The following is a 14,140-nucleotide window of genomic DNA, read 5'->3' as shown; positions in this document are numbered from 1 at the left end:
ATACCTTCCTATTCTCAGTCAAACTCCAATACCCTGCTCTGGGCCACCATGTCCTTCCCTTCTCCCATCTGAATGCCTGTCTCCCTCAACCCCATCTAATGACTTTGGACTGAATTGTTAGAGTGAGACTAAATATGCAGTTCATATGCCTGGGGTCAGCTACTCCAGTCTGGTTTCGTATTTCTTGTCTCTTAACTACATTCTAAGCTACCTATCTTGCAAATAGCAGCAGATATCAAATAAATTGATAAAGGAGTACTCTGCAACTTTTATATTTTATGTTATAACATGAAAAGTCATGTTGTAACATTGTTAGTGGAGTGTATATTGGCACAGCTCCTATGGAGGGTATGTCAGTGTCTCCAGGAGCATCTCTTCATTTAGAGATTCTCTAGGATGTATTCAGAGTTGAGATTTATTACAGCAATAGAGTAAAGACACACTGTCAGATCATAAGATAAAAAGACACTGGAGGAATCTGGAAGAATCCGTGTGCCTGTTTTTTTATGCCCCCTCCCTTTAGGGGTGACACAGAGCACACTCTTCTCCCAGTCATGAAAATGCAGCAATGCATGTGTGGTGTTCCTGCCCAGGGAAATCCATTAGAGACTCAGCATCTAGGATTTTCATTGGTGCTAGCCATATAGGCACTCTTTACCAAACATGTACCCAAATTCCAGACTCCCAGAAGGAAGGCAGATGTTCAGCATTAACCATATTGTTTTTACAAACAGTCTAGGCATACTGAGCCTTCTCCCTCCCCCACTTATCAATTAACTTGGAGCGTCTAAAAGCCAAGGTCCCAGATGCTAGCCAAGAGCAAGCCTTGCAAGCAGGCATTTCTAAGGATAGTAGTCTCAGAGCTGCTGTGTTAACTCTTTTCTTCACTGAGGCTTATTGGCTGTATTGCTTGAAAAAACTAAATGCTTATACTTTTTACACATAGGTATTTACCTGCAAAATAAGATGTGTGCAGAATTGCTTATTGTAGCAATTTGTAATAGTAAAATACTGGAAATAACCTAACTATCCTTCATTTAAAATAAAGTTTTGCTACATTCATACTGTGGAGTGCCAGGTAGCTGTTAACAAAAAATTTTAAAGGGGAAACTAATGTATTGATATGGAAATAATCAAGATACACCGTCAAGTGAAAAAACCTAAGGTGAAGAGCAAGATGGGTTAAAAAAGGAGAGGGACGCCGGGCGCCGTGGCTCATGCCTGTAATCCCAGCACTTTGGGAGGCTGAGGCGGCTGGATCACCTGAGGTCAGGAGTTTGAGACCAGCTGGCCAACACAGTGAAACCCTGTCTCTACTCAAATTACAAAAATTAGCCGGGTGTGGTGACGCAGCCCTGTAGTCCTAGCTACTCAGGAGGTTGAGGGAGGAGAATCGCTTGAACCCGGGAGGTGGAGATTGCAGTGAGGCGAGATTACACCACTGTACTCCAGCCTGGGCTATTCAGTGAGACTCCCATCTCAAAATAAAAAAAAATAAAAAAAAAAAAAGAGAGAAAATAATTTATATTTGTTTTTCACTTGCATATGAATTTTAAAAATCTCTGGAAGTATAAAGGTGAAACTTAACAATGGTGGCTATGGGAAGGTGACAGGGATGAGAAGGAGTCTTTTTACCGTGTACCCCTTCTGTGTGCAATTCATTTTCATTATTCATTGGTTCCATATTCGCAAATTTGCCTACTTGCTGAAATTTATAACCCCCAAATCAGTACTTGGTCATTCATAGACATGTTCAGAGCAGCAAAAAATTTGAGTCATTTGACATGTGTCACATTGGTTCACAAATTGAGTCACATTTCCAGGTGAGGTGGAACAGAGCTCTGCCTCCTTCTAATACTGTAAACAAGTGTCCTTTTCATGATCTATTTGGTTCCACGGCTTTTGGTTGGTGGTGGTGCTGCTTAAAATGGCTCCTAGGCCTATTGCTGAAGTGCTTTGTAGTGTTGCTGAGTAGAAGAAAACTGTGATGTGTCTTATAGAGAAAATAGATTGTTAGGCCGGACGCAGTGGCTCACGCCTGTAATCCCAGCACTTTGGGAGGCCAAGGCAGGCAGATCATCTCAGGAGTTCGAGACCAGCCTGGACAACATGGTGAAACCCTGTCTCTACTAAAAATACAAAAAAATTAGCTGGGCATGGTGGCACGTGCCTATAATCCCAGCTACTCGGGAGGCTGAGGCAGGAGAATTGCTTGAACCCGGGAGGTGGAGGTTTCAGTGAGCCGAGATTGTGCCACTGCACTCCACCCTGGGTGACAGAGCGAGACACCGTCTCAAAAAAAAAAAGAAAATAGATGTTAGGTAAGCTTTGTTCAAGTTTGAGTTATAGTGCTGTTGGTCTTGCGTTTCATATTAATGAATGAACAATATTAAATGCACCCAAAACAAAGTTATGTATTGATTAGTTGATGAAAATGTGACCAGAGTCTCACAGGAACCCAACTCTATTTCCCTTAGGAAAAATGATTTAGTATTTACTAATTCAGTGTTCCCAGTGACTTTATAGAACATAACTACTGCAAATAATGAGAATCAACTGTTTTATCTTTGGATCATGTGCTGTATTACTGTTAAAAATGTGAAGACATAATTATGTAGGAGAAATATTACTGTGGAGGATGTTTTTTTGTTTTTGTTTTTGTTTTTGTTTTTGAGATGGAGTCTTACTCTGTCACCCAGGCTGGAGTGCAGTGACTCCATCTTGGCTCACTGAAACCTCCACCTCCCAGGTTCAAGCGATTCTCCTGTCTCAGCCTCCCGCATAGCTGGGACTGCAGGCACCCTCCACCATGCCCAGCTAATTTTTGTATTTTTTAGTAGAGACGGGGTTTCACCATATTGGTCAGGCTCCTGACCTCAGGTGATCAACCCACCTTGGCCTCCCAAAGTGTTGAGATTACAAGCGTGAGCCACCACGCCTGGCATGTGGAGGATATTACTAAGGAAAAATGTACAGAATTACATGGAATACCTTTCTTTTTAGTATGCATGTAGTCACTTGTGATTTTTTTTACAAGTAAAAAGAATTCATACCAAAATAAGTGATTCTCTTTGGGTAATAGCATAATTGGCGTTTATTTCCATTTTCCAAGTTGTCTTCGTTGCACATATATTACTTTTCAGTTAGAAACAAAATCTAGTAAATGTATTAAACAGATCAAATAAATGTCATGTGACTTCTTTGTATAGAAGATACTGTTACAGAAGTCATTCAGTAATTTGAAAATGGCTTCCAGGAAAGATGTAAAATTTAAGCAAAGGCAGGCTTAGGAACAAGGAAGATTGGCATTAGATTCTGCCTTGAGAAAGGAAGAATTGAATAATTGTTATTCCTGTCTAAAAAACAGTGGTAGCTATTACATCTACCTTTCGGGTGTGACAGAGGACTAATAAATTTTGTCTAGTTCTTCGAAAGTAACGATATTTGCTGTACTTTTATTTTTACTTTTATTTTTACTGCTCCTTGAGGAGCAGGGCTACTCTATAGGCAGTGTGCCCACAGTAGCCGATACTTTAAAAATATATTATACTTTTAAAAAAATCAATAATATTAATTAAAATTAATAAATAATATTAATATTGATTAATAATAATTAATTCTTTTTAAAAATTATACTTTAAAAAATATTAGTAGGTAATTATGCATATGACATAAACTTAGAACATACTTTTAAAAAACTGATTTTGCCAAATCACCTTTCAGAGATGTGGAGCAAGTTTACATTTCCATTATGTGTTTGAGACTGCCTGATTCTTCCACATCCCTGAAAACAGTGTATCACTGAATTTTATCAGTCTCTCAATATAGTAGATTTTGACCTTTGCCCTTTTTGATACATTTAAGTGTCTTTTTGTAATGGTTATTGTTTCTCTGTCTCTCTTCTCCATATTCTTAAATTTCAATGCTGGTGTTTTTTCCTGAAATTTTAAACCGTAGGCTGTTTATGATGATTAGAGATTTGACATAATGCAGTTCATCGGAGGTTAGTTACTTTTTGGGAGTACTTCTCATATCTTTTTTTCCCCTTTTTTGAACTATTAAAATGTATCTAGAAAAGTGCAAAATCATAATCTTACAACTCGAAGAATTTTCATAGACTGATTATACTTATTTGATCAGCACCTAGTTCAAGAAATAGAGTATTAGCAGTAATCTATCTTCCCCTTTGTCCCCTTGTTACTAACCACATCCCCAAAGCTGATCAGCATCCCAACTACTCTACCGTGGAGAAGTTTTGACTGTTTTGATCTTTTCATAAACGGAATCATATAGTATGCACTCTTGTGTCTGGCTTCTTTCATTTCACATCTGTGGCATTGAGTATAGCAATGGTTTATTCCTTCTCATTACTAGATGATATTCTGTTGTATGAATACGGTTTCTTTATCCATTCTAGTATTGATTTACACATGGGTTTGCAAAATTATAGAGCTATTGAAAATAATATTGCTGTGAACATTGCTTATACACAGCTGTTGGAGAACTAATGTATATATTTTTCTTGGACATACTTCCTATGATTCAGCAGTTTATTCTATTCTAGACGCACAGATATTCTTTTTTTTTTTCTCCCAATTTTCCTTTATAAAAGTAAGGTGACTGGCTGGGCGCGGTGGCTCACACCTGTAATCCCAGCACTTTGGGAGGCTGAGGCAGGCGGATCACGAGGTCAGGAGATCGAGACCATCCTGGCTAACATGGTGAAACCCCGTATCTACTAAAAATACAAAAAAAATTAGCCGGGCATGGTGGCAGGCACCTGTAGTCCCAGCTACTCAGGAGGCTGAGGCAGGAGAATGGCGTGAACCCGGGAAGCGGAGCTTACAGTGAGTGGAGATCGCGCCACTGCACTCCAGCCTGGGTGACAGAGCAAGACTCTGTCTCAAAAAAAAAAAAAGTAAGGTGACTTGGGAAGGATACCTAACATCCTTAGTGTGTTGTTACAGGTGCCTTACTTTGAGAATTCATGAATGGGAAGAATTTTCTCAAACCCTTGAACTCTCAGCTTCAAGTAATAACTGCAGTTTATTGAGTTTGACCTATGTGCTTAGTGCTTTATATGCATTATTTTATGTAATCTTCATAAGAAACCATTTATTCCCATTTTATAGCTAAGGAAAGTGAGGCTTAGAGGCATGAATTGTCCAAGGCCACCTGGCCAATAAGTAGCATAATAGAGATTCAGACCGTTATCTTTGATTTCATAAACTTAAACTACTGTATCATCCTGCTTCTCTAAATTAAGTGTAGATATTTTAGGGGTTCCAGGATGAGGGTAAAAAGGGAAAGAATAACATAAACTACTCTCCTGCTCCATTCAGCTCTCCATCATGCCTAAGTTATGTTATTTTCAGCAATGTCTCTTCCTTCTAAAAATCATCTCACATGCCTCGGATTTTTGAACCCTGTATGAACTTTGTCTACAAAGCAAACTACCACATTAATATACGTATCACTGTTTTATTTGAAAGCAATGTGTTTTTCCCTTTTACAGAAAAAACGCAGTGAAATTCCTTGTTATTGGGAAAATCAGCCAACAGGATGTCAAAAATTAAACTGCGCTTTCCATCACAATAGAGGACGATATGTTGATGGCCTTTTCCTACCTCCGAGCAAAAGTGAGATCAGTTTTTAATTTTAAAAGAATATCAAATGAACACCTATTATGCACACCGTACAACAGTACTTTTCAGACATTGGCTCCTTTCAGTCTTGTGAAACAGCAGAATTATTTCCACTTTACAGATGAGTGAACTGAATCTTATTAAGGTTAAATGATTTATCCATGGCCTTAGAGCCATTATATATCTTGGCGTGCCATTTAAGTTATTATACTTACTTCATTTCTCATATTCTTATCAGACCCATAAACGTTTTCAAAATAAATTTGATTTTGTAGGTCAAAGGTTGGCAAAACTGGTCCTCTGCCTGTTTTGTAAAATAAGTTTTATTGGAATACAGCATTGCCCATTCATTTACATATTTTCTATTACCAGTTTTGTGCTAGTGCTATAGAATTGAGTAGTTGAGACAGAAACCATATGGCCCACAAAGCCTAAATTATTAACTGGCTCTTTACAGAAAATATTTGCCAACCCTACTCTAGACTATAATCTAAAATAAAACTAAAAAGCTAGTAGTTATCCCCAAAGTCCATTTTAAAGTAATTTAAAAGTGGAATTGGCCATTTAAAAGCCACAGTTGCTACGTGATTAAAATTTGATGGCTACATCTTTTTACCTCAATTTAAGGGAAAAAAGTAGACTTATTCCTTTCTGGTTTGGTTCAAATAAGTGTCATATGCTTGGTCTTAGAAGCTACTACTTTGCTGAGCAAAAAGCCTAGAATTGCACTATTAAAATTAAAGGTCTAGAATTTGTGAACAGGTACTATGCTTCTTCTAGTCTTCTGTTTATTCTGAGTGCCCACTTTGTGTTTATGTACAGTAGAGAGTTAGTGGAGAGTTAATTAGCTAAAAGCACATTTTTTCCCTCCCTGGGACTTTAGAACTTAAATGAGGAAATTTAGTGAAAAGACATAAATGCTCATAAGATAAATACACTATACTTTTCATAGGTGGTCAGGAATTTTTGGTAAATTGGGGTTGTATCTTCTGTTTTTAATTTATGACTGATTTTGTGCGTTTAGCTGTGTTGCCCACTGTGCCTGAGTCACCAGAAGAGGAAGTGAAGGCTAGCCAACTTTCAGTTCAGCAGAACAAATTGTCTGTCCAGTCCAATCCTTCCCCTCAGCTGCGGAGCGTTATGAAAGTAGAAAGTTCCGAAAATGTTCCTAGCCCCACGCATCCACCAGTTGTAATTAATGCTGCAGATGATGATGAAGATGATGATGGTAAGTTCTGTCTGGCTCCTTCTTTAAGGCAAATAAATAGGGTCACATAGTGAATTGGGCAGAAATCAGGATTAAAGCTATAGGCTTATTTTTAATTATGAATTTGCCTTAAATGTTGATATATAGATCAATTTTCTGAGGAAGGTGATGAAACCAAAACACCTACCCTGCAACCAACTCCTGAAGTTCACAATGGATTACGAGTGACTTCTGTCCGGAAACCTGCAGTCAATATAAAGCAAGGTAAGAAGAGGCTAGATTGGTGCCTGTTATAGCACTGTTGAAACTACCTTTGAAATTTAGTTCACAATCATTGACCTCCCTCTTCTTTTTCCCATGCTACACACATACTTACCTATACTTAGTTTCTGTTGATCATTTATTAAAAAAAAATGCCTGCTATGTACAGATAAAATACAAAGATGAAAAGGCTCTCGTTCCTCATAAAATTTCTATTTGGATTTTCAGGTGAATGTTTGAATTTTGGAATAAAAACTCTTGAGGAAATTAAGTCAAAGAAAATGAAGGAAAAATCTAAGAAGCAAGGTGGTAAGTCATCACGTTTTGGCATGGATAGTTGTATGTTGCTAGGGCAGAATACTAAGGATGCTTCTAGAAGCAACAGCCAAAATGAGCAAATAGATTTTCATTTCCATGGCCTGTTTGAAGTAAAACACAGACTTATTTAAATTGTGGTTGCTTTTAATTCACTGCAGCTGTGTTTCAGTCCCTGACTATTCAGAGCTGGGTACAATAAAGAATCTGAAAGAACCTGTATATCTTGAAAAATATAGCTCTAAAGAACATCATATAAGAACTATATTAATTCTGTAAGTTCTTATAGTGGTTAAGAAGAAATTATTTTAAGAGAGGAAAGGCTGGGCATGGTGGCTCACGCTTGTAATCCCAGCACTTTGGGAGGCCGAGGAGGGCGAATCATGAGGTTGGGAGATCCAGACCATCCTGGCCAACATGGTGAAACCCCGTCTCTACTAAAACAAAAAATTAGCCAGGCATGGTGGCATGCGCCTATAGTCCCAGCTACTCGGGAGGCTGAGGCATGAGAATTGCTTGAACCCAGGAGGCAGAGGTTGCAATGAGCTGAGATCGCACCATTGTATTCCAGCCTGGCAACAGAGCAAGACTCTGTCTCAAAAAAGAAAAAAAAGGAAAAACTTCATTTTCTAGTAGAAGAGTTCTTCCTCAAGAGCTGCTAGGATTTTCTTCTGGAGCTTACGTCAGCCTGATTGCTCTGTATTTCCCACCCCCAATTTTTTTTTTTTTTGAGACAGAGTTTTGCTTTTGTTGCCCAGGCTGGAGTGCAATGGCACAATCTTTGCTCACCGCAACCTCCACCTCCCGGTTCAAGCTATTCTGCTGCCTCAGCCTCCCGAGTAGCTGGGATTACAGGCACGTGCCACCACGCCTGGGTAATTTTGTATTTTTAGTAAAGACAGGGTTTCTCCATGTTGGTTAGGCTGGTCTCGAACTCTCGACCTCAGGTAATCCACCGCGCCCAGCCTCCAGCCTTAAAATTTATAGTGTGAAGTGTGATATATATAGAGAGAAATGGTTCTAAAAACCTTGTTTTAAGGCTTGCTTTATAGGAACCTTGGAGTTGTGTTTTCAGATGATTAAATAGAATAGGTTGGATTGATACACCTGATGGCTAGTGTACCTCTGAGGTTAATTTTAGAATAATATTCGCTTTATTGGTAAATATTAGCCTTATTGGTAAACAAAAGTAGTTTGGGGTGCCTAAGTCACTCAAAATAATTTTATATTTTGGTTTCACATCATGCCCAAGGCTCCCCTCACCACTACTCGGTTTGACTGTAGGCAAACATACAGAAAGGCTGATTGGCTTATAGTCATAATATCAGTCCGTATTGGACTTAACTGGTTACAAAAACAAATTTTTTGACTTGCGATAGCATTATTTTCCATAAATTATTTGCTGTTCTTTGACTTGCCTTATTCAGAGGGTTCTTCAGGAGTTTCCAGTCTTTTACTCCACCCTGAGCCCGTTCCAGGTCCTGAAAAAGAAAATGTCAGGACTGTGGTGAGGACAGTAACTCTCTCCACCAAACAAGGTAAGGTATAGATAGGTCTTAGAGTTGTCAAGCCTCTACTTTTATATAATTGGGAATGCAAAATCCTTGGGTATCTTTTACCTTTGATGAATTTTCAGGAATTTGTTAGTATGCTGATGAGATATAAAGATGAAAAGTTGGTACATTCAACTCTAATATTTAAAAGGTTGAAATTCTTTTTCAAGCAGCCCTCACATATATTTTTCCATTTACTGTTTATATCCACTCAATAAGTTTATTGGCTTCCCACGTGACTAAAGAACTATAATAAAGTTTTTTATTTATTTCTTTTTTTGAGACAGAGTTGCACTCCTGTTGCCTAGGCTGGAGTGCAGTGGCATGATCTCGGCTCACCGCAACCTCCGTCTTCTGGGTTCAAGCAATTTTCCTGTCTCAGCCTCCCAAGTAGTTGGGATTATAGGCATGTGCCACCAAGCCCGGCTGATTTTTTTGTATTTTTAGTAGAGACGGGGTTTCTCCATGTTGGGCTGGCTGGTCTCAAACTCCCGACCTCGGGTGATCTGCCCGCCTCGGCCTCCCGAAGTGCTGGGATTATAGGCATGAGCCACCGTTCTTGGCCATTAATTTTTTTTGTTTTGTTTTTAGATGGAGTCTTGCTCTGTCGCCCAGGCTAAAATGCAATGGTGCGATCTCCACTCACTGCAACCTCCGCCTCCCAGGTTCAAGTGATTCTCCTGCCTCAGCCTCCCCAGTAGCTGGGATTATAGGCACCCGCCACCACGCCTGGCTAATTTTTGTATTTTTGGTAGAAACGGGGTTTCACCATGTTGGCCACACTGGTCTTGAACTGCTAACCTCAAATCATCTGCCCGCCTCAGCCTCCCAAATTGCTGGGATTATAGGTGTTAGCCACCACACCCAGCCTGTAGTAAAGTATTTTCACTTAATAATTTTAAGCCTAATAAGGAATTATAGATATAGATACATTTAAATGTTTGTGCAATTCAAACAACAAAGAATTAGAAGAGAGAGCTCACTTCTTCCTGAGGTGATCAGAGATAGTTATATTGGAGAGTTAACATTGGAGTAGAGTACAGTTTCATTTAACATATCAGAGTACATGAGCAAAAGGATAGTTTCAGCTTTATAACCAATTGGTTAAGAATACAATCTGTCTTATACTCGACTGCTATTAATAATTAGTACTATTCTAGGCTGTGTGCAGTGGCTTACATGTATAATCTCAGCACTTTGGGAGGCCAGGGCGGACAGATCGTTTGAGGCCAGGAGTTCAAGACCAGCCTGTCCAACATGGTGAAACCCTGTCTCTACTAAAAATACAAAAATTAGGCCGGGTGTGTTGGCTCACGCCTGTAATCCCAGCACTTTGGGAGGCCGAGGTGGGCAGATCACAAGGTCAGAAATTCGAGACCAGCCTGACCAATGTGGTGAAACCCTGTCTCTACTAAAAATACAAAATTTAGCTGGGCATGGTGGTGCACAGCTGTAATCGCAGCTACTCAGGCTGATTTAGGAGAATCGCTTGAACCCGGGAGGTGGAGCAAGTTGCAGTGAGCCGAGATTGGGCCACTGCACTCTAGCCTGGGAGACAGAGTGAGACTCTGTCTCAAAAAAAAAAAAACCAGGCATGGTAGTGTGCACAGTAGTCCCAGCTACTCGGGAGGCTGAGACAGGAGAATTGCTTGAACCCAGGAGGTGGAGGTTGCAATGAGCCAAATGGCACCACTGCACTCCAGCCTGAGTGACAGAGCAAGAGTCTGTTATTATTATCAAAATAATAGTAATAATTAGTACTATGCTATTGCTTCTGTTTAGGCTGTATGTTTGGCTGTTTATTATTAATAGGTTTTGGGGTTTTTTTTTTTTTTTTTTTTTTGATGCAATGGCCTTCCTTAAGACTGAGACCTGATTTTCAAGAGACTTTCTGGGTGGGTTCACACTAGTATCAGAACATAGTTTGTACCCATTAGTAGTTACTGAATACAGAAAAATTAACTAAGGATAGAGAAATTCTGCTTTTGCCATTTCAGGAGAAGAACCCTTGGTTAGATTGAGTCTTACTGAGAGACTGGGGAAACGAAAATTTTCAGCAGGTAAGATAAGTTTTGTGTATATCTTTTCTTTTCTGCTTGTTTGTGCATTAACATGATAGCTTCTCCAAACTCTCTTTATACAGATCTTTGTTATTGGTGTCCCTGTATTGGCTGAAAGCACTTATAAATTCCTCATGTTTTCATGAGTGCATTATACCTTTTATTGAAGTTATAGAGATTTAAAGTGTTACAATTGAACTAGATTATGACCATGACCAGCATTTTAGAAGGAACTAGATTTTAAAAATGGTAAAGAACACCTCTATTTCTCTGAACAAATTTAAATGTGGGTTTTTTAGAGGCGAAAAAAATGATTGGTTAATATAATGTGTGTCTCTTAGAATACAGGAATCCCTAAGAAGAAAGAAGAAAGTATGTGTATATAAAATTTGAGTCCTTGAGTCTATTGGTGCTTGCTTATTTATTTATTTATTTAGAGACAGAGTCTTGTTTTGTTAACCAGGCTGGAGTGCAGTGGTTGCAATCTCAGCTCACTGCAACCTCCACCTCCTGGGCCCAAGTGATCCTCCCACCCCAGCCTCTCAAGTAACTGGGACCATAGGCATACACCACCATACCTGGCTAATTTTTGTATTTTTTGTAGTGATAGGGTTTCACCGTGTTGCCCAGCCTGGTCTCCAACTCCTGGGCTCAAGTGATCGGTCGGCCTTGGCCTCCCAAAGTACTGCAATTACAGGCATGAGATACCATGCTCGGCTGCAATTTTATTTTTTGGGGGGTACTTTACCATATTAGTAAATTGTTGTGTAACTACCCTAACATGTCTGACTCCAAAAAATTATTATTATCATTTGAAACGGGAGTCTTGCTCTGTCACCCACGCTGGCGTGCACTGGCACAATCTCAGCTCACTGCAATCTCCACCTCCTGGGTTCAAGTGATTCTCCTGCCTCAGCCTCTTGAGTAGCTGGGATTACAGGCACTACCCCTGGCTAATTTTTGTATTTTTAGGAGAGATGGGGTTTCCACCATGTTGGCCAGGCTGGTCTCGAACTCCTGCCCTCAGGTGATCCACCCACCTCCACCTCCCAAAGTGCTGGGATTATAGGCGTGAGCCACTGCTCTGGCCTTCAAAAAATTATTTTGAAAATTTTTTCTGACTTCAGAATTTTCTTCATACTGTTTTAAATGTCCTAAAAAGGAAACCTTATCTCTGTTTTGTGTTTTCTTTGATGCAGTTCTCACTACCCTTTCTTCAGAACTGTTCTGAACTTAGTAACATTTCAAAGTTTCAGACAGTGAGAGATGGGAATGTATTGTTGAATCAGTTATGCACTTTACGCTCTAAGTAATAAAAAAACTTTCAGCGATGAGATAATGCCCATGAATGAAATTAATATTTGCTGTGGCTTTGCTGTATATCAAAGAACATTATGTAAATTCTCATTGAATCCTTGGCAACCATGAGTAAACCATGCACAATGCTTGGCACTTGATATCAGTAAGTATTTTCTGCACTGAGCTCAAACTCAGGAAGGGTTAAATAACTTGCCCAAGGTTAGAGTCAGATGAATACATTACACGTTATATAGTCATTTACAAAAAAAGCTTAGAAGAGACAGAAATGAGACAGTCTTTAGAAATCTCTTCTAGCTGTAAATCAAGAAACAATAACAGTTCTAGATTTTAAGAGCAGTATTTTATTTTTGTTTATTTATTTATTTACAATAGCGCAAATCCACTTTTACTGACTTTTCATTAGTTTAAACCCTTGTGGTGTACAGCGTCGCTCAGATTCTGTGTCCGATAGCATTAGCAGGAAGATTGCTTTGGAATTTGGCATGAACCACACCACCGTTTCCATGTGCCTGAGTTACCTTTCCCCAGATGAATCTGGTTTTGTTTGGTTTGCCACCAGGAGTCACTGTGTTGTTCTTTGCTTTGTATACATAAGCACATCTCTTGCCCAAATAGAATTTTGTTTCATCTGGGGCATAAACACCTTCAATTTTAAGAAAAGCTATGTGCTCCCTTTTTTTCTGGAGACCCCATTTATAGCCAGCAAAAATGCCCTTGGACCACAGCCTTCCAGACATTCTTCCTTTAAGAAGTCCTGTTCCCAGGAGACCTCCACAGGATCCAAGATGGTGGGGAGAGCTAACAGCAGTATTTTAATATCTCAGCATGTATTTAGAGTACAGACCAAACCAGGGTTCCAAATTAATAAGACTTTCAGCTTGGATAAAGCTGATCTAGAAATTTTAGGTAGAAAAAAATAATACTAAGCCAGGTATGGTGGTGCATGCCTGTCATCCCAGCTGTGTGGGCAGCTGAGGTTAGAGGATCCCTTGAGTCCAGGAGTTTGAGTCCAGTCTGGGCAACATAGCAAGACCCTGTCTCTAAAAATAATAATTAAAAGTTCTTAAAATATAGAAATGAGCTGTTTTAACATCAGCATACATAAAAACTTTGTGATTGCTTTATATTTAAATTATAAATGAGGGGAGAGAAGCAATCATACTCTAGGGTCTTTTGAAGCTTTGGTACTTGCAAACAATGTAACTTCAGTCAAGCAATCTAAAAAACCGTTTTTAAAAACTAGTGACTTCTAAACAACTTGTATTGAACAGTGTAATAAAACTAGAAGGCTGGGCGCGGTAGCTTACGCCTGTAATCCCAGCACTTTGAGAGGCCGAGGCAGGTGGATCATGAGGTCAGGAGTTCGAGACCGGCCTGATCAACATGGTGAAACTACTAAAAATACAAACATCTCTACTACAAAAAAGTCTCTACTAAAAATACAAAAATCAGCCAGGCATGGTGGCGTGCGCCTGTAATCCCAGCTACTCGGGAGGCTGAGGCAGGAGAATCGCTTGAACCCGGGAGGCGGGGGTGACAGTGAGCTGAGATCGTGCCACTGCACTCCAACCTGGGCGAAAGAATGAGACTCCATCTCAAAAAGAAAGCAGCTAGAATTAGGAAACTTGATTTAGGTCTTGGCTGTATCACTAACTAGTTGATGACTTGGGTAAGATACAGAATATTTCAGAACCTTAGATTTCTTTTCTAGAATTGGAGAGAGAGGGGTTATGTGGCTCTTAAAGTCTTCATACTGAAAAACTTAAAATTTAATAATTC

General features: G+C 39.4%; 2 protein-coding genes across 2 annotated transcripts in view; one reads left to right on the top strand and one right to left on the bottom strand.

Moving 5' to 3' along the window:
• The window catches only part of ZC3H11A (zinc finger CCCH-type containing 11A), a 48,954-nt gene that overhangs the window by 20,137 nt on the left and 14,677 nt on the right, over positions 1 to 14,140 (top strand). Inside the window, exons 4-9 of the mRNA XM_054477511.2 lie at positions 5,516 to 5,639; positions 6,670 to 6,873; positions 7,000 to 7,116; positions 7,342 to 7,422; positions 8,856 to 8,966; positions 10,979 to 11,041. Coding sequence (XP_054333486.1) covers positions 5,516 to 5,639; positions 6,670 to 6,873; positions 7,000 to 7,116; positions 7,342 to 7,422; positions 8,856 to 8,966; positions 10,979 to 11,041 — 700 coding nt within the window. The remainder of the gene's footprint in view (positions 1 to 5,515; positions 5,640 to 6,669; positions 6,874 to 6,999; positions 7,117 to 7,341; positions 7,423 to 8,855; positions 8,967 to 10,978; positions 11,042 to 14,140) is intronic.
• Positions 12,793 to 13,098, bottom strand: LOC129031346 (large ribosomal subunit protein eL33-like). Its single transcript, XM_054477524.1, has one exon. It carries the CDS (start codon positions 13,096 to 13,098, stop codon positions 12,793 to 12,795), a length of 306 nt encoding a protein of 101 aa, XP_054333499.1.

The sequence above is a fragment of the Pongo pygmaeus genome, chromosome 1 (genome assembly GCF_028885625.2).
Source record: "Pongo pygmaeus isolate AG05252 chromosome 1, NHGRI_mPonPyg2-v2.0_pri, whole genome shotgun sequence".
NCBI lineage: Eukaryota > Metazoa > Chordata > Mammalia > Primates > Hominidae > Pongo > Pongo pygmaeus.
The sequence above is the reverse complement of the archived record's forward strand: the minus strand, read 5'-3'. Positions and strand labels throughout refer to the sequence as shown.

Excerpts from the sequence above, each read along its gene's own strand:
- LOC129031346 (XM_054477524.1), bottom strand. The coding sequence starts at position 13,098 with ATGTCTGGAAGGCTGTGGTCCAAGGGCATTTTTGCTGGCTATAAATGG.